This window comes from Lepus europaeus, chromosome 21 (assembly GCF_033115175.1).
Source record: "Lepus europaeus isolate LE1 chromosome 21, mLepTim1.pri, whole genome shotgun sequence".
In the NCBI taxonomy this organism is placed as follows: domain Eukaryota; kingdom Metazoa; phylum Chordata; class Mammalia; order Lagomorpha; family Leporidae; genus Lepus; species Lepus europaeus.
This window is the reverse complement of record NC_084847.1, coordinates 53,181,224-53,199,509: the sequence shown is the minus strand read 5'-3', so window position 1 is coordinate 53,199,509 and position 18,286 is coordinate 53,181,224. Positions and strand designations below refer to the sequence as shown.

General features: G+C 63.1%; 2 protein-coding genes across 2 annotated transcripts; one reads left to right on the top strand and one right to left on the bottom strand.

The window, feature by feature from the left end:
- Window positions 1–22: 22 nt before the first annotated feature.
- AP1S1 (adaptor related protein complex 1 subunit sigma 1) lies at window positions 23–5,760 on the top strand. Its single transcript, XM_062180447.1, has 5 exons — window positions 23–127; window positions 1,673–1,851; window positions 2,412–2,520; window positions 3,893–4,030; window positions 5,040–5,760. The coding sequence occupies exons 1-5, from the start codon at window positions 125–127 to the stop codon at window positions 5,085–5,087; spliced, it is 477 nt and encodes a 158-aa protein (XP_062036431.1). The 5' UTR covers window positions 23–124; the 3' UTR covers window positions 5,088–5,760.
- A 1,193-nt stretch (window positions 5,761–6,953) lies between these two features.
- Window positions 6,954–9,422, bottom strand: VGF (VGF nerve growth factor inducible). The gene is made up of 2 exons (XM_062180775.1): window positions 9,300–9,422; window positions 6,954–8,818 (listed from the first exon to the last, which is right to left on the bottom strand). The coding sequence occupies exon 2, from the start codon at window positions 8,802–8,804 to the stop codon at window positions 6,954–6,956; it is 1,851 nt and encodes a 616-aa protein (XP_062036759.1). The 5' UTR covers window positions 8,805–8,818; window positions 9,300–9,422.
- Window positions 9,423–18,286: the final 8,864 nt, after the last annotated feature.

Below are 18,286 nucleotides of genomic sequence, written 5' to 3'. Positions count from 1 at the left end.
GGCCTGGGCGGGACGGGGCGGGGCTTCAGCCGAGAGGGAGGGAAGAAGCCGAGAGGATAAGAAAGGGAGTGGAGCTGGCGCCTACGGTGGCCGAAGAGGGACGCGCCGAGCCGGAGGCTGCAGGATGGTAGGCTGTGCGAAGAGCGAGGGGAGGGGGAGCGGAGGAGCGTGGGCTGCACCTGCGGGGGTCCTCGGGGGCCGCCCTCGGAGTGAGCCGCTCTTGCTTCCCTCTGGCCCCCAGAGGGCCTCCCTTAGCCGGGCGGGTGGGCGAGCCGGCCTGGAAGCCAGAGCTGGAAATGGCACTCGGGAGGGAGCGACGCGGGGAGGGGGCGCCGGTGTGGGACGCGAGGAGGCTGACCGGAGGGCGGCGGGACGGTCGGGAGCCGGGAGGCGCGCTCGGGTCTCCGTTCCAGGGGTCCCGACCTGGGCCGCAGGGAAGCCGGGCGCGGGCGGCCGTGTCCGCGAGGAAGGCAGCGGGGGGCACCGAGACCCTTACTCCGGGGCGGCCCGGACCTGCGCGGGGCCGCGGGGCGCGCGCGGTGTGCGAGGGAGTAGTTTCCGGGTCCGGGAGTGCCCGTCCTGCCCCGGTTCTTGGCCATGCTTGCGGGGAGGCCGGGCCGAGGTGGGCAGGTGGAGTGGGCTCCAGGTTTTGCTCCCGGGGACCCGGGTTCTGGGCTCCCCAGACCTGGTGCTCCTCGCTGTCCAGCCCCCGTCCCACTCTCTTTCCGGCACCCAGACCTTCCGTCTTCCTGCTCCTTCTCCGCCACCTGCTTATCTTAACCCCACACGGATCCCCGTCCCTGCTCCCCCTCCCCCCAAATAATCCAGTTCTCTCGAACCCTGATTTTTGCCCCTTAAGCTAATACTACTGCGCACACCCAGGGGTTCCAGCTCTGGGAAGACTCCAGGATGTGGCTCTGGGCTCCCAGCTGGGGATGTACTTCTCACTACCCAGCTTTCTCTGGGTCCACACACGTTCCCTGGGGGAGCCACCCTGGGTGTTCACCTCCTAACTGGAATGGGCTCCGGGTGTCTGGGGAGGCGTGGGCTGTCAGAAGCACGCACTGGGAAAAAGGAAAGTTAAGAGGAGCACAGCAGGAATGCTGGATGGCTGCAGAGAGTTGGTTGAGCATGCCAACACCAGGTGGGCTGTTGGGGGTACTGCCCTGGGCACGGGGCTGGCCCTGGTGGGCAGGGCAAGCTTGGGACATCAGTAGGCAGAGGGTGGAAGATCGAGGTAGCTTCTAGAGGCACAAAACACCCAGCTTCTGCCCAGGGCAGTGTGGAAGAGGGCATTCCTGTGCTGTCAGCTGTGTGCCGCCCTTGTCACTATAGTGTGCATTTCACTCTGGGTAACAGGGTTAGGAAAAGGAGGCCGGGGAATAACAGTGCGAATACGTCATGTGCTACAGCGCCTGCCTTGTGCCAACCACTGTCATCAGCTCCTTTGATCCCTCCTAACAACTCCGTAAGGACGTCCGTCTGACAGTTAGGGAAACTGAGACCTGGCCGCAGAAAGTAATCTGCCAAGGCCATGCCCGACCGGTAGAGCCGGGATTTGACCCAAGTGACAGACACAGGCCGTCTGCTGATGGGAGCGCCCCCAGTCGACAGCAAGGGGCTGAGGCAGGGCTCCCTAACGGTTGCTGCGCTTCTCCCTCCCCACCCCCAGATGCGGTTCATGCTGTTGTTCAGCCGGCAGGGAAAGCTGCGCCTGCAGAAGTGGTACCTGGCCACGTCCGACAAGGAGAGGAAGAAGATGGTGCGGGAGCTCATGCAAGTGGTTCTGGCCCGCAAGCCCAAGATGTGCAGCTTCCTGGAGTGGCGAGACCTCAAAGTCGTCTACAAGAGGTGACCCCTCCCACGCACACACACACACACACACACCTGCAGCCGTCCATGCCCGGGTCCTGCAGGGCTCCGATGCTGAGACATAGTGGTGAGGGAAGGCTGGGAGCTAAGGACATCTGGGTGACAATGACGCACGGCCGCCAGCGTCCCTGACAGAGAAATTCTCATTCCCCCACATGGTTTTGCTCAAGCCAGACACCTGCCCCATGCCCATCCCTCTGTCGCTTGCTGTAGACCCCACCTTTCTAGTTCCAGAGGCCCTGCCTCACGCTGTGCAGTGTGCACGCGCTCACACACGATTTCTGCCTCCTCCTCTTCCTCCTCCTCGGAGCAGGTAATTAGTTGGCTCAGGTTTTTGCTGAGTCAGACTGAGCGGGTCAGAGGGCAAGAAGGAAGAGAGCACGTGTCTTTGCTGGTTACTGAGAAGCCCTTAGTTACCCTTTGCATACCCTGGGGTCTCCACCCCCGTGGTCAGCCAGAGCAGAGACCCTGGGCCGGTCGCCCCGGATGTGTGGGTGCTAAGGCCAGCTGCCAGCCAAGCCTGCTGTGCCCTCCCTCAGATACGCCAGCCTCTACTTCTGCTGCGCCATCGAGGGCCAAGACAATGAGCTCATCACGCTGGAGCTGATCCACCGGTACGTGGAGCTCCTGGACAAATACTTTGGCAGCGTAAGTCTCCCCCTGCCCCGCCAACCCCAGCTTCCATGCCCGGCGGTCCCCTCTTTCTGCTCTACCTTGAGGCCTTCCTAGTCTCTGCCCCAGAAGTCTCAGGGCAGAGGTCAAGCTGGAAGCAGTAAGAGCGGTAATTAATCCCCCTTTTTAAGCTGTAAGCCTATTAGCCGTCCCTTAATCAGCCCTCAAGCCGGGAGTGGGGGGAGAGCGGGGGTTGCGAGATCTGGCGCTCGGTCATGACGGCGCTGCTCGCTCGGACTTCTCACCCAAGGACGGCCACCAGGTTCCGATTTTATCAGCGGATCTCGTCCTTGGCTTTGCACAGAAGAGGTTTTAAAAATAGCAGTGCCCCCACCCCAGCCCCCAGAGATTCGGAGGGAGGGTTAGCCTGGGCATTGGCAGGCAGCTCAGATCTTTGACGGGGAATTGCAATGACCCCACCATCTGTGTCCCATCTCACCATTTACAAAGTGCTTTGCAAGTTATCCTGCCTGCTCCCCAGTCTGTCCCCTACGTAGGTGTTGGGCTCCCTGTTTTCAGCTGAGACGCCCAGGTGCTGAGCAGCACCGTGCCGGCTGGAATATGTGTCTTCTACCCCATGGTCCACAGTCTGCTCCTGGCCCACCACACCGTGCCTAGGGAGGGAGGCCGGCCCAGCCTCTGCTGGGAACAGTGTGACGGATTTTGCCAGAAGGGCAGCAGGAACCGCAGCCAGGCGTAGATGAGGACAAATGTTTCATGACCAGGGAGGAAGAGGCAAGGGGAGGGGAAGAAAAAGCCAAAGCGAGTATAAGGCTTGGGAGTTAGGAGCCCGTGAGACCTGGAAAAACCCAGGCTGGGAAGCGTGGCCATGAGAAACCTGGGGGTGAGGGCGGGGTGTATCTACTTCGAGAATGGGGACCAGGCTTGGGGACCAGACTGTCAACATTCCAGAAAATACCAGCTTCACTCCGGAGGGACACATAGTCACGTCCGTGTAGAACGAGTCTCCTTGCTAAGAAAAAGAGACTTGGGGTTCACAAATGGTGGGGAAGTGGAAAGGACCTGGCTCCCGTGTGCACCATCATGGGGCTTACCAGATGTGGGGTGTGTGCCCCCTTCCTCATCAGTGTGAGGAGGGCAGATCCCTTACTGAGATCCAAGATCTCTGGGGGAAAAATTACACCTGCAGGCTTGGACCCAGGCCTGGTGTCGCCTGCTGAGTGTCTCGCGCCCCCGAAAGATGAGTTAATCCTTGAAGGAAGCGACCCTGAACTTGCCTCCCTCGCAGCTGTTTTCCTGGAGGAGGGTCTGGGGGTGGTGTCTGCATCTGGGGTGCCGGGCAGGTGCCGGCCCGTCCCGCTCAGCCCGGCCTCGGCCCCGTTCCCAGGTGTGCGAACTGGACATCATCTTCAACTTTGAGAAAGCCTACTTCATCTTGGATGAGTTCCTGATGGGAGGAGACGTCCAGGACACTTCAAAGAAAAGCGTGCTGAAGGCTATCGAGCAGGCTGACCTGCTGCAGGAGGTACGGGCCAGGGACTGTGAGGCGAGGTGGAGGGACAGTCCCATGGCCGGCCGAGGGGCCCGCCCTCCCCCGGCTCCCTGCCCACCACCACCCTGTGGTGTCTGGCTTCCGCCATGCCTAGCGGTCCAGCTTGGCCTCCAGCCCTGACCCCTGGGAGGAGGCCTGGCCAACTGCCTACCTGTGCCCACCCCCTACCCCTGCCCCGTGCTGGCCTCTGTCCCCTCAAGCCCCAGGGTGTCTGGTCCCAGCCCAAAGGCCTTTGCCCCACACTTGTCCTGAGAGTTGAAAGGGCACATGGTAGATCAGTCTTTCCTCTTCCTGATTTCAAACACACACAGACCCCAGAGACACTGCTTCCGGGGAGCAAAGGGCCGTGGGCCCTTGGGGGCCGCTGAGAAGGGTGCCTGGATGTTGGTTCTCCCTGCTGGCCGGCGCCCCCGCCCTCAGCCCATTACTGCCTGCCCCCTCTCTGCTGGGCCACTGCTGAGCCTTGGTGCAGGGGATGAGTCACCGGAATCTGCAGTGACAAGCAAGGCCTGAGCTGGCTCTGAGGAGGGGGAGCGGTGGGGGCGGGGGGGGGGGCAGCAGAACTTGAACCTGGCAGCACACAACTCGCTCACCCTCACACCCACCCTGGGGCCCTGCTCCGACCCTGGTGACTCATCTGCTTCACCTCCCCCCAGGGACCTGGGCCTGGCCTCTCCCGCCTCTTCCCAACCCTCTGCAGCACCCCCCACCCCCAAGCAGGGGTCCTTTCCTCCAGCCCCTCTGATGTTGAGGCCACGCCCCCTGCCCACCCGGCTCCCAGCTCTGGATTCTCTGGGTGGAGGTGGACTCAAGTCTCCCTCGCGCCCTGGCAGGGCTGCAGGTGGTCCTGGGAGGCCCCGGGCTGTTCCGGGCCAGGCTCATCTTGGTTCTTCTCCCCATCCTCACCCCCGCGTCGCTGTGCCTCCCCTACTTGGATCCGGCCTCCTGACCGCGGCTGCCTTGCCCACCTTGTCTGTCGCAGGAGGATGAGTCGCCGCGCAGTGTGCTGGAGGAGATGGGCCTGGCATAGCCCCAGCCTGGCCCTGGAGACGGGGCCACGGGGGTGGGGGAGGAGCACGCACCGGCTGCCTCTCCCCCGCCTCGCCCAGAGCCCATCCCCCGCGGTGGGCCCCTGCTGTCCACGCCGTGGGTGGGCCCTTCAACATTCCCTCTCACTACCCCTGGCCTCCTGCTTCCTCTCCCTCCACCCAAGGCTTCAGGAGCGAGGGGGCAGGGCTGCCTGACCAAGACAGGGGTGCTGTGTAGCTCCTCACGTCCCGCCCCGGACTTCCTCCCCCCATCCTTCCCCACTGTAAATATATAAACACGCCAGGTTCCAGGGAAAAGGTTTTCAGGGCTCTCGGCTCCCCCTGTGCCCCACAACCTACCTCCACCCCTCCCCCTAGCCAGCTAGGGCAGTTTCTCTGCCTGGGAGGGGGGGCCTTTTTCCTCACCTGCCCCCTACTTCCTCCCTGGCAGTACTGGGGCCTCTGTCCAGTGCCAGCGGAGGAAGAACAAAGTTAATTTTTTTCTAGCCTTGCCACTTTGAGGGAAGCAAGGGTGGGGAGAGGACGGGCCATCTGGGCCACAGGCCCTGTCCCTCCTTCACTGCCGTGTTCTGGGGGAGGCTGGAGCCGGGGAGGAGCAGGGAGCCCCTGCCTTTCTTCCATTTCTTCTGAAATAAAAGGAAAAACATTTGTGGACTTTGTCTGCCTTGGGCCTGCTCTGTGAGGGAGGCAGGGCTGCTGGCTCCAGGGGGGTGGGGGTAAGGGGGTGTGAATGCAGGGAACTCTGGCCTTAACCCGTCCCTGGAATTGGGGTTGCCACACAGGGAAGAAAAAGGATGCAGGCCATGAGGTTACAGCGGAGTTTCAAACCACAGAGAATTTTTTACAAGTGTGTCCCACGCAGTGTTCAGGACACGCTCAGGCTAACCAAGTTTCCGTTGTTTATCTGAAATGCAGATTTAACTCTATGTCTTGAGTCTTACCTGGCACCTGTACACTCAAGGCCGCTCGGGCACCCAGGGGACGTGGGTCCCTGCGTCTTAAGATTTTATTCCTGGGGTTTAGTTTTATTTCAGGAGAGAATTGGGAACTCCCTTCTGCTTAGAAAAGGGCCTGGCGGCTAAAGCCAGGTGTCACTGTGACTGCTGTCACCTCCTCCCTCCAGTCCTGTGAGATCTCTAGGGACCAAGGAATCCCAGCAGTGACACAGGGGCTGGGGGAGCCACCCAGCATCTCCTAAGCACCCACTGCTTTTAACTAGAAGGTGCTAGGTTATTCCAGAAGCTTGGGCCCACTCCGCATCTCCCTACCAGAGCCTGGGACTTTACCACCACCCCCAAGCTGGAAGTGGAGTGTAGGGTTTCCTGCGCCACCTTCTACCTGCACGAAGCCCTTCTTAGAATCCGGGCCTTGCGGCTGGCGCGTCCCTCACCGCCCCTTGGAAAGGACCACGCAGGCCCAAGGGGACGGGTGAATAATGGAAAACAAAGTCCTAATAAAATAGTCACTTTTATTTCTTAGCAAAACTATTTCCTCCGTGAGGGGTATTTACAACAGAGAGGGGAGAGGAGAGGGTTGAGGAGGTGGGCTCCGGGAGGCCCGATGGGCAGGAGACAAGACACTTTTTTTCTCACACAATTAACTGGAACCGCTTTTTCCGGTTTTGGACAGGGGCGTCCCGACACGGGGTCCCGCGCGGGGGCAGGGACCCGCATACATCACCTGCCCAACGGGGCTGGCCCCGGATCACCCGCGAGCGAGTTCGGGGAGGTGGGGCCTGGGACCCAGGCGGAGGCCGAGCCCGCCAGGTCCCGGCGCCGGACGGGGCGGGGCGGGGCGCATGCAAACCCCGGGGGCGGGCGACACGGAGGGGGGCGGGGCGGGGCGGGTCACGGGCGCCGGAGCAGCACGTGCTCGATGTAGTTCTCCAGCTCCTCCTGCTCCTGCAGCCGGCGCTCCTCGGCCTCCGCCGCCCCTTGCGCGCGCCGCGCCTGGGCCTCCAGGCCCGCCGAGTGCCGCGAGGGCGGCAGGGCGTGGTGGTAGTGGCGGCGGCGGGGCGGCTGCAGCGTCCGCGGCCGGATGTAGTTGGGGAAGGGGTGGTAGGGCCCGGGGGGGAACACTTCGTCCTCCTCCCGATCCCAGGGCGGGAGCACCTCGTTCCAGTCCTGCAGCTCGTCTCGAGCAGGGGCGGGGGCGGGGGGCGGGGGCTGCGGGGAGCGCGCGGGCGCGGCGGCGGCGGCGACCCGGGGGCCCGGCACGGGCTCGGGAGGGGCGTTCTTCTTCCGCTTCCGCTTCTCCTCCACCTCCTCGATGATGCTGACCACGTCGTCGGCCGGCAGGTGCAGTTTGGTGGACAGCTCGATGAGGCTGTCGATCGTCTGCGGGTCCATCTCCTCGTCGTCGTCCTCCTCCTCCCCGCCCTCCTCGGCCCCCTCGGCCTCCTTGCGCCGGTGGCCCGGCGTCTCCTCCTGGGAGCGCTTGTCCTCCGCTCCGGCTTCCCCGTCCTCCTCCTCGGCGAACAGGAGCGCGTTCTGCCGCGCCCTCTCCGCCTCCTCCGCCTCCGCCTCCGCCTCCGCCGCCTCCTCGTCTTCTTCCCCCACCCTCTCCTCCCCGCCGCGTCGCTCCTGCTCCGCCTCCGCCTCCTCCCTCTCGCTCTCTCGCTCCTCCTGCGTCTCCTGCAGCCCCCGGCTCCCCAGGCCGCGCTGCCGGGCCCCGCCCTGCAGCAAATACTGGAGCAGCAGGTCAGAGGCCAGGTCGGCCAGCCGCTCCTCCTGCGCCGCCGCCTGCCGCGTGGCCTCCGCCTGCCGCCGCCCGGCCTCCACCTGCGCCAGCCCTTGCTGTAGGAGGCGCTCCCCCGCCTCGGAGCGGCTCAGAAGGGAGCCCTCCGGCCGGTGCGCCTTGGGAAAAGGGGAGCCCAGTCCTTGGTACGCCTTGGCTAGGGGTGCCAGGGCCTCGCCTAGGTGTGTTTGGGGGGGAGGCACTCCTTCCCCGAACTGGCGGGTTTCGGGAAGAGGCCCGCTCTCGGGCACGCGCGCCTGGAACTGCGAGGGGACGGGGGGTGGCAGGGGCGCGCGCTCCGGGACGCGCGCCTGGAACTCTCCCCAGGAGGCGCGCCACACGCGCTCAGGCCCGGGGCTCTCCAGATTGACGCGGGTCAGCGTGTGCGTGCGGGTTTCCGTCTCCGCGGCCGCGGTCTCTTGCTGGCGCTTGGCGCTACTCGGGCTGAAATCTCGCAGTTCCTGGAGCAGGGCCGCTAGCGCCTCCAGCTCCTCGGAGGGGTCGCCCGCCTCGGGAACGCTCTCCTGAGTCTGAGGACGAGGCGGCGTCGCGGGCGCCTGGGGCTCTGGCGCCGGGAGGCTGTGGGTCTGGCTGCGCACGGTCTCGGTCAGCAGAGCTTCTGCCGCTTCGTCCGCCGGCCCCTGCTGGGAACCGCCTGGCGCCGGGGGCGAGGCGGGGCGGTCGAGCGCCTGCAGCAGCACCGCGGCCAGCGCCCGGGGATCCACGCCCTGGAAAAGCTCTCCCTCGTCCTGCGGCTCAGAATTACGAGCGGCTCGGACCTCTGGGACGCTGCCATCCTTTGGCTCCGGCACTGCGTCCCCAGCTACCGGCTCTTTATGCTCAGAGCTGAAGGGAGGCGGCTGCGCTTCAGGGCGCCCCGGAGGCGCTGCTCCTAACCCCTTGATGAGTAGAAAGAAGCAGAGGAGGGCGGACGCCGGCAGCCTGATGGGTGTCATGACCATGGGGCTGCCGGAAACTGAAAAACAGAAGGGGCCAGAGAAAGAGATTTATGTAAGGGTTCCCGGCTAATTTGCCCTTCCCTCCCCCCACCTTTAAGCAGGAAATCCCGGGTTTCCCTGATCTCCTCCTAACCTTACCCAGAAGAGGGACGTTTAGGAGCAAAGGAGGAAGCTGCTGAGCCGGTCTCTGGAGTCGTGCGAATGGGAAGAGGACGCCCGAAACCCTAGCTCACCCCCTTTCCTGAGCAATCTCACTGCCAGCGCCCACGTACTGAGCAGCGAGGATTGGGGGGGGGGATTCTCTGCTCCCTCCCCACAGGACTCCCCGGATGGCGCGTGGGCGACTTCGGCAGCAAGAGAAAGCCTGCGACTCCCCCTCGTACTGGGGACCCTTTCCAAGGGGCTCCCCGCTAGGCTCGCGACACCCCCGTACGGAGGAGACTCCTCTCAACGCCCACGGCTGCTGAGGGCTTGCGGGAAGGACAGCGCAGTATTTACCAGCTGGTGTCACGACGCGGGAGGTGAAGAGGGTTGGGGCGGGGTGGGGACAGGGGAGGATCAGGCCGCGTCCGCCTGGGCTCCGAGCGCTGGCTGGGGTGCGAGCGACGGTCGAGGGCTGGCGTCCCGAGGGCAGGGCTCCGATGAGTTGGCGCGGCTCCGGGCAGCTTGCTCGCTCGGGCTTCAGCACGCTGGACAGCGCCCGCGCCTCCGCCGCCTTATAAAGGGGAGCGCGCGGGGTCACGTGGGCGCGCCCCGCCCCATTGACGTCAATGTTCATTCATGGGGAAGCGGGCGGGCGTCTGGAGCCTGGAGGACGCCCGGCGATTGGAGGGTGCGCGCCGCTCCCGGCCTGCGCCTGCGCTCTGGGGGCCCTCGGCTTGGAGGGGCGTGCGCCAGCCGGAGCTCCGGGAAACGAATGAATGAATGAATGAATGAAATGCCGAGGCGGGCGGGGCGGGGGGCTATGAATGAATGAAGGAGGGACGAGGAGAAAAGGATGAATGAATGAATGGGAGATGAATGGAGGGTGGCTGGAGAGGCGCTGGGAGGCGGGAGGGTGGTCGCACAGCCACTTGCAGACGCGAGACTCCGCGTCGTTGAGCGGAACGGAAAAGGGGCACCCTCAGCATCTGACTGGGCACCAGTAGGAGATCGAGACTGGGGCAGGGGGACAAGGACGCGAATGCCGGGGAGGAGGCCGGGCGCGCAGTCCGCGCTCGCGCCGTCCACGGGGAACACGCCCAAGGACAGCGTGAACCTGGGAGAGGAGGCACGACTGTGCGCGCCTGCGGGCGCTGTCCGCGGAGCTGCGGTGCGGGGTGCGGGCCCTGGGCCGGGGCGGATGGGTGGACCTTGCAGTTTGGTCAATCCCATCGCAGAGGGTCGGAGTCGGAAGAGAAGGGGGACAGATGGAGAACGTGTGTACCCCTGGGTCGTGTCGTGTCTGTTCACGACCGGTGCGTGTCTGGAGAATAAGGTGTGTCTCTCCTTCTGTCCGCTGGCTCTGGCGCGCGTGTCGGGGTCCTGGCTGTGCCCCTTTTCTTCCCACATCTTCCCCTGCCCCTCCAGCTTCTTTCCTCCCCTCCGCTTCCCCCCTCAAAGGACGTTTGGAGGGCGAGACCAGACCAGGTGGGGAGGGGGTTGTGCAGGTGGTGGTGGGGAGGAGGTGACTGAACCCCAGCTCCCTCCATCGCTCAAAGGGAAGATTGGAACGAGATGGTGTGGGGAGTGTGCAACGTCAGAAATAGCCCCTCTCTGCCACCAGACCCCTTCGACCGTGTCTCCTGCCAGAGAGGTTGGGGCTGGGGGCTTGGACCGCTAGAGGTTCCGGGGGTGGGGGCGATGACGCACAGATTGCGCAAAGAAAATCCATCAGCCAGCCGAGTCCGGTGAAGGGAGGCCAGCCGTGGGCGGGGGTGGGGGGGACGGAAATGGGGAGGGGGTGGGAGAGAGGGGAGTGTGGCAAGGAGCAGCCACTGCAGGAATGAAGGGGAGGGAGGCTGGAGGGGGCTGCGGTGCAGGCAGAGAGCAGTGCGGGGGCGTGGGCAGGGAAAGGGGGGAGTGACAATGACACACACCAGACACACAAGAACTGCGGACACAGGGTGCTCATGGGCACATGCAGGACACCCGCCCCTGAGACGCTGGACGCCAGGATCAGGGCTGCTTGTCAGGGGCTCTGAGATTCCTTCCCTGCCAGTCCTCGCCCCCTCCTCAGCTCATCCAAGAACTGACCCCCATTGTCAGCCCCCTTCCCTCTCTCTCTCTCTCTCTCTCTCTCTGACACACACACACTCACGTGCTTTCCCTCCAGAGCCAGCAGTGGCTTCTCGCTTCCATCAATGGCTTGACTTTCCCAGAAGAAAGCCCATCAGCTCTGCAGGGAAAGAGGTGGGGAGGAGTGGAGAGGAAAGAGAAAGGGGATTGGGGGCAGGGGAAGGAAGGAAGAAGGAACCTGGAACAGGTAGAAGGAGCAGGCTAAAGGAGAGAGAGAGAAAAAAAACCATTGAGAACCAAGGTGACTGTGGCGATTCCAAAGAAACGAGGCAGGAGAAGGGGCAGGAGACCCCAAGGCAGTGCCTTACCCCTCCCGACAGTTATCCAGGATCTCCCCCCGCCCCTTTGGACCCCTACCCCTCTCCCTCTTCCCACCTCCCCTCCATCTTCCCTGCCTGGTTACAGAGAGCAGTGGGTTGGGGAGGGGGTCACGTTACCTTTCGGAGGAGGATGAATCAGAGGGAGATGGCTCAGACATCTGGAGTGGGGGAGGGGAAGTCATCCGAGGGAGAAGGAAGGGGGAGAGGGAGGGAGCGGGGCGGGGGGGGGCTGACTGAGCGGCTGATGGGGACAAGAGACCAAGAGAGAGATGAGGGGAAGCGGGTACTCTAGAGAAATCGTGGCTTGTGTGTGCACAGGTACCTGTGTGTGTGTGTACATGCGTGTGCATGTGTGCTTGTATACGAAGATGAATGAGACACATGGCAGAGGGAGGGAGGAAATGGGAGGGCTAGCTGTGTATTTAATCAGATCAGGAGTGGGTGGGCATGGTAGGATTTGCAAATTAAATATGTGGTCTTCTCGCCCAGTTTGTGTGGCTAAATGTTTGCCTGTTTCCAGGTGCCCGTGTGGGGGCTCTGATCTCTTCCGAATGCCTGTACAGCTTCCGGTCTCTGAGTGGGCACCCAGTTCTGGGCACCTGCTGGTTTCTGCCTGGGTTGGTGACACATAATGTGTGTGTGTACACATGTGTGCCTGTGTGTGTCTCTGAGTCCTCCCATGCCTACTGGTACATATATGCCCCTCCCCCCTCCCCACTTCCATGTCTGGGTCTCTTTGCAATAGAGCCTCAGAGTCTCAGCTACTCAATTGCAGCCCCCACCAGCTGGTCCTTGCCCCTAGCTTTCAGGGCATTGCCCCCTAACAACCCAACCTCTGTCCTCCCGGGATGGGGGGGGAGCAAGGTGGAAACCCGGGGCACCAGAGACAATAGGCTTGGTGATTCTACCACCTGGGTCTCCATCTCTCTTGTCTGTGTGGGCTCTAGGCTGTTTCTGCCTCTCTCCATCCAGTTCCCTACCTGGGTCAGCGCACACACCTTTCTCAGGATGAGCCATGCCCTTTATACCCTGCTGCCTCTTGGGCTTCTGGACAAAGCTAGACGTGTGACAGGTGCCTGGAATCAGACAGGAGGGAGGTGGCAGGGAAGAGAGAGGAATGGAGAGAATGCTGCAAAAGGGAGAACTGAAATGGAGACCGGGGGGATGCCTGGTATTAGCTCTGAATTGTTTGTGTGACTCCATCTCTCTTTGTCTTTGTTTCTGATTCTCTCATACCCTCCAGGAGGGTAGCACGAGAAGACGGGGTTCCCAAGAGTAGTGATCCAAGCTGAAGATTTGGAAAACGAGGGGAGGGGGCGGAGCACTGGGTCTTTTCCCTGAGAAGGTCTGGGAGAGGAAGAGGCAGGGGCTCGGGGCTTCCGCAGCTCATGGTCCCTCTCTTCCCCTCCCCTCCCCAACCGGTGACTCACCTCTGCAGCCTTTCATTGCGTCAGCCTTGGGGGGGACAGGCAAGGAGGGGGAACTTTCTGAGGGGGGTGGGGGTCTCCACTTTGAACTGAAAGCAGGTGCTGAGGCCCCCTGAAAATTGCTCCACTGAACACGCACGATTATGCTACCCCCTGCCCACTCCCAGGGAGGGGGGAATTCTGGGAAGGGGACTGAGGAGAGGCTGGGGGCCACTGGAGGGTCTGCAATGACAAGTTGGGGTGCCCACCCTGATTTTCTGTGCCAGGGTCCCATTCCCTCAGGCCCCACCCACTCCTGAGTGGGGGAAGGGAGACCTAGCAAGCCGGGGGAGGGCATCACCGCAGAGATGAGTCACCAAGAGAGGGAGAGAGAGAGACAAAGATGGAGAGAGACACAAAGAGAGACAGCTCCTGGAGAGATGGAGCAAGGAGAACACGCACATCCCATGAAGGTGCTACCCACAAACTAACAGGAAGAAGGAAACTGTACTTCCACAAGAGTGACCCCCCCATCAACCTGCCACATGCACCTGCCACTCAGAGTTACCCCGGGACTGAGACACACCCACCAACACAAGCATAGTGGCAGCACACGCAGCCCGGCAGAGGCACCCACACCCAGATGTGTCCAGGGCAGTGGAGCTCGGCACCGAGGGCTCTCGTTCCCTTTACAAAGAGTGGAAGGAAGGGGCCAAACCCCCCGAGTTGCCACCATGGGGTTTCGGCGACTCAGAGCCTGCACCGTGCACCCACCAGGGTACATACCACTTGCCCACCTCCCACCCCCGCACACAATCAACCATCATCCGAAGGCCACTTGGGGTAGCTGTTTCCGGGGTACCCCAAACACGCTGTTCCGACCCCCCTGACTCGCACATACATGTACAGAAACGCAAACACACAAAGACGCCCGTGGACACACTCACGCGGACCAAAACCACCTTGAGCTGCCTCGCCTGCGTCCGCACACGTCCTGGCGCCCCCGCGTGTTACTTTTCGGGATCGCAGCCTCCGCCGCTCCCAGCTCGGCTCCCGGGGGGCGGCGCCCAGGCTCCTTCTACCCACTCCCCGCTACCCCCCTCCGAACCACGCGTCGCCCACCAGCGAGCACCGTGGTCCCCGAGCTGAGAGCTGCACGCCTGGATCCTGGGGCTCAGGGAGACTGGTCCGGGGTGCGGGGGTGAACTTGGGAGACACTCAGAATTTGGGTGGCAGGTCCGGAGGCGGGGGGGGGGGGGGAAGAGAGGCCCCGGGTTCGGCTGCTGCGCTGCTGCCCTCCTGGGCTCTGGGCTGCCGTTGTTCGTCAGGGCTGCGGGTGGGGGTGGGGGCGCACAACGGCCAGCCGCCCGCCCCACCCCCCACCCCCTGCAAGTCATTAGCCCCATTGCCACCGGGCTTAGAGATCCTCTCTGATACAGGCTGCTAGGGAAGGGGGGGGGACATGTCTCATCCCTCCCCACCGAGAAGAGGTGAGACAGACGCAGAGCGTGGGCAGAAGGTCCATTTTATTGTCATAGAGCCAAGGTCCAAATGACAGGGTGGTGGGCCAGCTGGGGGGCAGGAGACAGAGCAGCCAGCCGAGAATGCTGCCCCCTTTGCCCACCTCCTACCACCATCACACACACAGTGAGGTTCTGGGATGCGCTCTGGCCTTGGGCTACCTGGGTTCTAGTCCTCATGAGGCTCCCGGCTCGGGTGGATTACATAGAAGAAGTGGAAATCACCAGGTTCTTTGTGCTTCCTCCCTCTGGTGGATCGGATCCAGCATAGGACCCAGAGCATCACAAATGCAGCTGTTACTACTTGCATTTAAATAGATGACTTTCAAAGTCCAAAAAGCATAAATGATCCAGAGGAAGGGAGCTGTGTCCAAAAATACTGGCAGTGGGAGTTCCAGTGGCATAGAAGGCAGCCTGGTTGGAACCAGGAGATAGCCCTTGTGCCAGGCAAGGGAAGCTACCCTGAACTGTACCAGATTCTCCAGCCAGAGCACCCCGGTGAGTAAGGGGGATGGTGGGGGGAAGGGCAGGAGGCGGCAACCTGAGTTACAGCAGCACTGAGCCAAGCGGGAGGAAACCCTAGTGAGAGAGGCGGGCTCCAAAGAGTGCATCACCAGAGGCACACATTGGGGAGCATCACAAATGTATTCCCTTTCGGGGTCTCTCTCCATATTGTACCCTGGGCCAATGATGAGGACCTCACAGGCAAGGGGAGCGGAGAGGCAGAAAAACGGGCTCTGAAGACTGTCGAGGGGCTCCCGAGACCAGGAGGATGGGAGGGACAGAAAGCCAGGGGAGGCTGGGAGGCTGAGGGGGTGGCGAGGAGGCCAGCGCCGAGCTGGGAGGCACAGAAGTTGCCAGGCCTGGGCCTGACGTCGCACTCCTCTGTCCACTTCTGCTCACCGAGGCTTAGAAGGGAGAAGCCTGGACCGGGTGGGCTTCACTCCCCAGCTGGCTAGGGGCAGGGAAGGGGAGGGTGGATAACAGCACAAGGGGCTCCCCCCAGTCCAGCGGCTCCGGCCAGGGCATGGACACCAGCGTTTGGAAGTGCTTGAGGCCAGAAGGCAGAGCGAGGTAAGGAGAGAGGGGAAGGCTGGGGATAGGCACCGGGTAAAGGCAGGCATCCGGGCCACCTGCGAGGGGGCGGGGCTGGCTGGGGCTCCGCGGGAGGGGCGGGTCTAGAGAGCAGCTTCTCCCCCCTCCCAGAGGAGGTCCTCAGAGGCCGGCTTGCAGCAGATCTGGTTCGGCTGGCACCCCAGGCCTGCTTGGTAGAAGTCGGCCAGGGTTGATTACAGGACCGGCACCAGGAAAGCGCGGGGATGTGGCGTTGAAGCCGGCAAGGCGGGGCCTAGCGCCCGCAGGTGCCACAGCAGCTGGCTATGCACCTGCGAGCCGTCGCCCCCGGAGCCAAGGAGGCACGTGCAATCGCTGTCCTGCAGGAAGGAGGAGGGGTGTGTGCCCAGAGTGAGCATTGTCCACACGCCCCTCCGGGCTCTGCCGCCAGCAGGTGCAGGCTCCTGTCCTCCCGCCAGTAGGGCTGGCAGTCCTGACTGATGGTCCCGCTCGGAGCACGTCGCTTTGCAAGAGGCCTGCCTCGGACACGGCCTCCGTGGTCAGTGGCGAGAACATACCAGAGGTCTGCAGCGCTGTCAGCCGCGCACCCAGCCCCGCCAGGAACGCTGTGGGGCCGAATGGGAGCCGAGAGACACCCCCAGGGGGCGCGAGCGAATCCGCAGCGGGCGGGGCCGGGTATCCTGGAGCTGCTCCCGCATCTTCACTCCCATGGGCTCCCCGCTGGGCCCCGGGGGGTGGCAGGCAGTGCCCAGGGGTAAGGGCGCTGAGTACGGGAACCCCTGCTGTACGCATGCAGTGGCCAGGGGGCCCCAGAGGGTATTCGAGGGGCGTGAGAGAGAGGGAGGGGGGGAGTAGGACCGGGCAGGCGGAGAGGGAGGTCAGCAGCTCAGATTAGGATGTCTGGGCCCCCAAAGAGAGGCAGGATCGGTGACGGGGGGCAGGGTCCCAGGAGTCGGGAGGCTGGGGCTGAAAGTTTGAGGCAGGGAATTAGGAGTTTGGGTCTGGGTAAGGAGCGGGAGCCCCCGAGCAAGGCTCAGGGGTCGCTCCCCTGGGCAGGGCCCCGAGCAAGAGCAAATGGGTTCTGAAGCGTTAACGCCCTGAGGGTCGTCAGGGTGTCCGGGCAGAGGGGCCCGGCCTTGGCGCTCCCTCCTCTGTCTCACTTGCCTGGTGATGAGGGGGTATCGCTCCAGCTCGCGGGGGCTCCGCCAGTCCTCTCGCAGAAGCCGTGTCCCTTTGATCCCCGGGGTCCCTCGCTGGATCCACTGCGAGCCCAGGTGCTGCAGCAGCAGGGTCACGCCATGCGTTGTCTCTCCACCAGCGCTGTCTTCCCAGGTGGCTCTAGGGTACCAACTTCAGGACAGTCTGCAGACCGAGGCACACGGGGCTCGCCTCTGCCCAGATGCAAAGCACGCCGACCGCCCAGGTGCCAGGCCAGACACAGGCCAGGCACGCGCGGGGGTCCATCCACCTCCGCCTACTCCAGGTCCCGGAGGGTTCGCCACACCCCTTTCATTGGCCCCGCACCCAGGGTTTGCCACACCCCCTGGCTCCTTACCTCGCCCCGCCTCCACTGAGCTTGTCTCCCTGCCCTGGTCTGCGCTTGGCCTGAGCTGTCCGGGCTCTGTCGGTGTGTGAGCTCTGCCCTCTCATGGGGTCCTGGCTGCTCCCACCCCTGGTCTATCCCTTGCTCCCCTATCTTGGTACTTCTGTCCCCAGACACTCCCCAGATGGATCCTCAAACGCTCAGTCTCTTTTAAGCTCTCCATGCCCACCCCTCAACGGTATCCACATATGCCCCACAACTGGGTCCCAAAGCAAACTCCAGGAGAGGCCGGGACCCTCTCCGCCCTGAGACCCACGCCCCGGGACGCTGCTTCTTGGCTGTGCACTGGGTCCTGGCTATCACCACTCCTCCATGAGCCCGGGGTCCCACATGTAGCTGGGGCGAGGCAGGGGTGGGGCGTGTAGGGAAGGCAATCGATGCTGCGCTGTGAATGCGCCCCAAGACAGCTGGCACCCCCTCAAATTCCAGTTCCATGGCTCCCACGACGTCCAATGGCCCAGCTCTGCCTGAGGTCTTCCACCAGCCCCCAAGAACTTGGCCTGGCTCCAGCCTCTAGCCATGATTCGGTTCTGGGTCGCGGAGCTCGGCTCTGCCTCTGGCACAGTCTCCATTTGGGGTTGAGGGACCTCTTCAGGCGTTCCACCACATCCGGCTTCCAGGTTCATGGTTCTGCTGTCTGGAACATCCCACACCAGGGTGCCTGGTTCCAGTCCTGGCCGCTCCTCCTCCAATCCAGCTCCCCGCTAACGTGCACCCTGGGAGGCAGCAGGTGATGGTTCTGGGACGTGGAGTCCCTGCCACTCAAGTGGGAGACTCGAATGGTGTTCCTGGCTCCCAGCTTCGACCTGGCTCAGCCCCAGCTGCTGCCGGCATTTGGGGAAGATCTCCCTCTCTCTTCCTGTCACTCTGCCTTATAAATAAGTAAATATCTAGATAGCTCCATCTTTAAAGAGAGAACACAGCACAGGATCAGAGGCCTGGTTCAATACTCCCACAGCCACACCCCCCAAGCACCGTCCCCATGACACCTTCCTACACAGACTCCATGTTTTTCTCAGAGCTCAGGAGTGGGGGGCTCCCAGCTCCTTCCCTTGTCACAGCAGGAACTCAGACAAAGCAGGGGAGGCCTTGGGGGACATGGAGAGGAGGGGTGCAAAAAATGGAGCAAACCTGCCAGGGCCCCCCCACCAGGCACCACCCTGCCTACAAGAGGGCTCCCCAGGGACCTTGCCATGGCTCTAGCCCTGGCCCCTCCCAGGGCAAGGTAGGGGATGCTTTGCCCTGCAAGCATGGGCAGAAGGGGTGGGCCTTGGACAGCCCCACT

Bases quoted from the DNA above. Each gene is read 5' to 3' on its own strand.
- AP1S1 (XM_062180447.1), top strand. The intron at 2,521-3,892 runs GTAAGTCTCCCC...CCCCGTTCCCAG, and splicing joins TGGACAAATACTTTGGCAGC to GTGTGCGAACTGGACATCAT. The intron at 4,031-5,039 runs GTACGGGCCAGG...TGTCTGTCGCAG, and splicing joins AGGCTGACCTGCTGCAGGAG to GAGGATGAGTCGCCGCGCAG.
- VGF (XM_062180775.1), bottom strand. From the start codon at position 8,804: ATGGTCATGACACCCATCAGGCTGCCGGCGTCCGCCCTCCTCTGCTTC.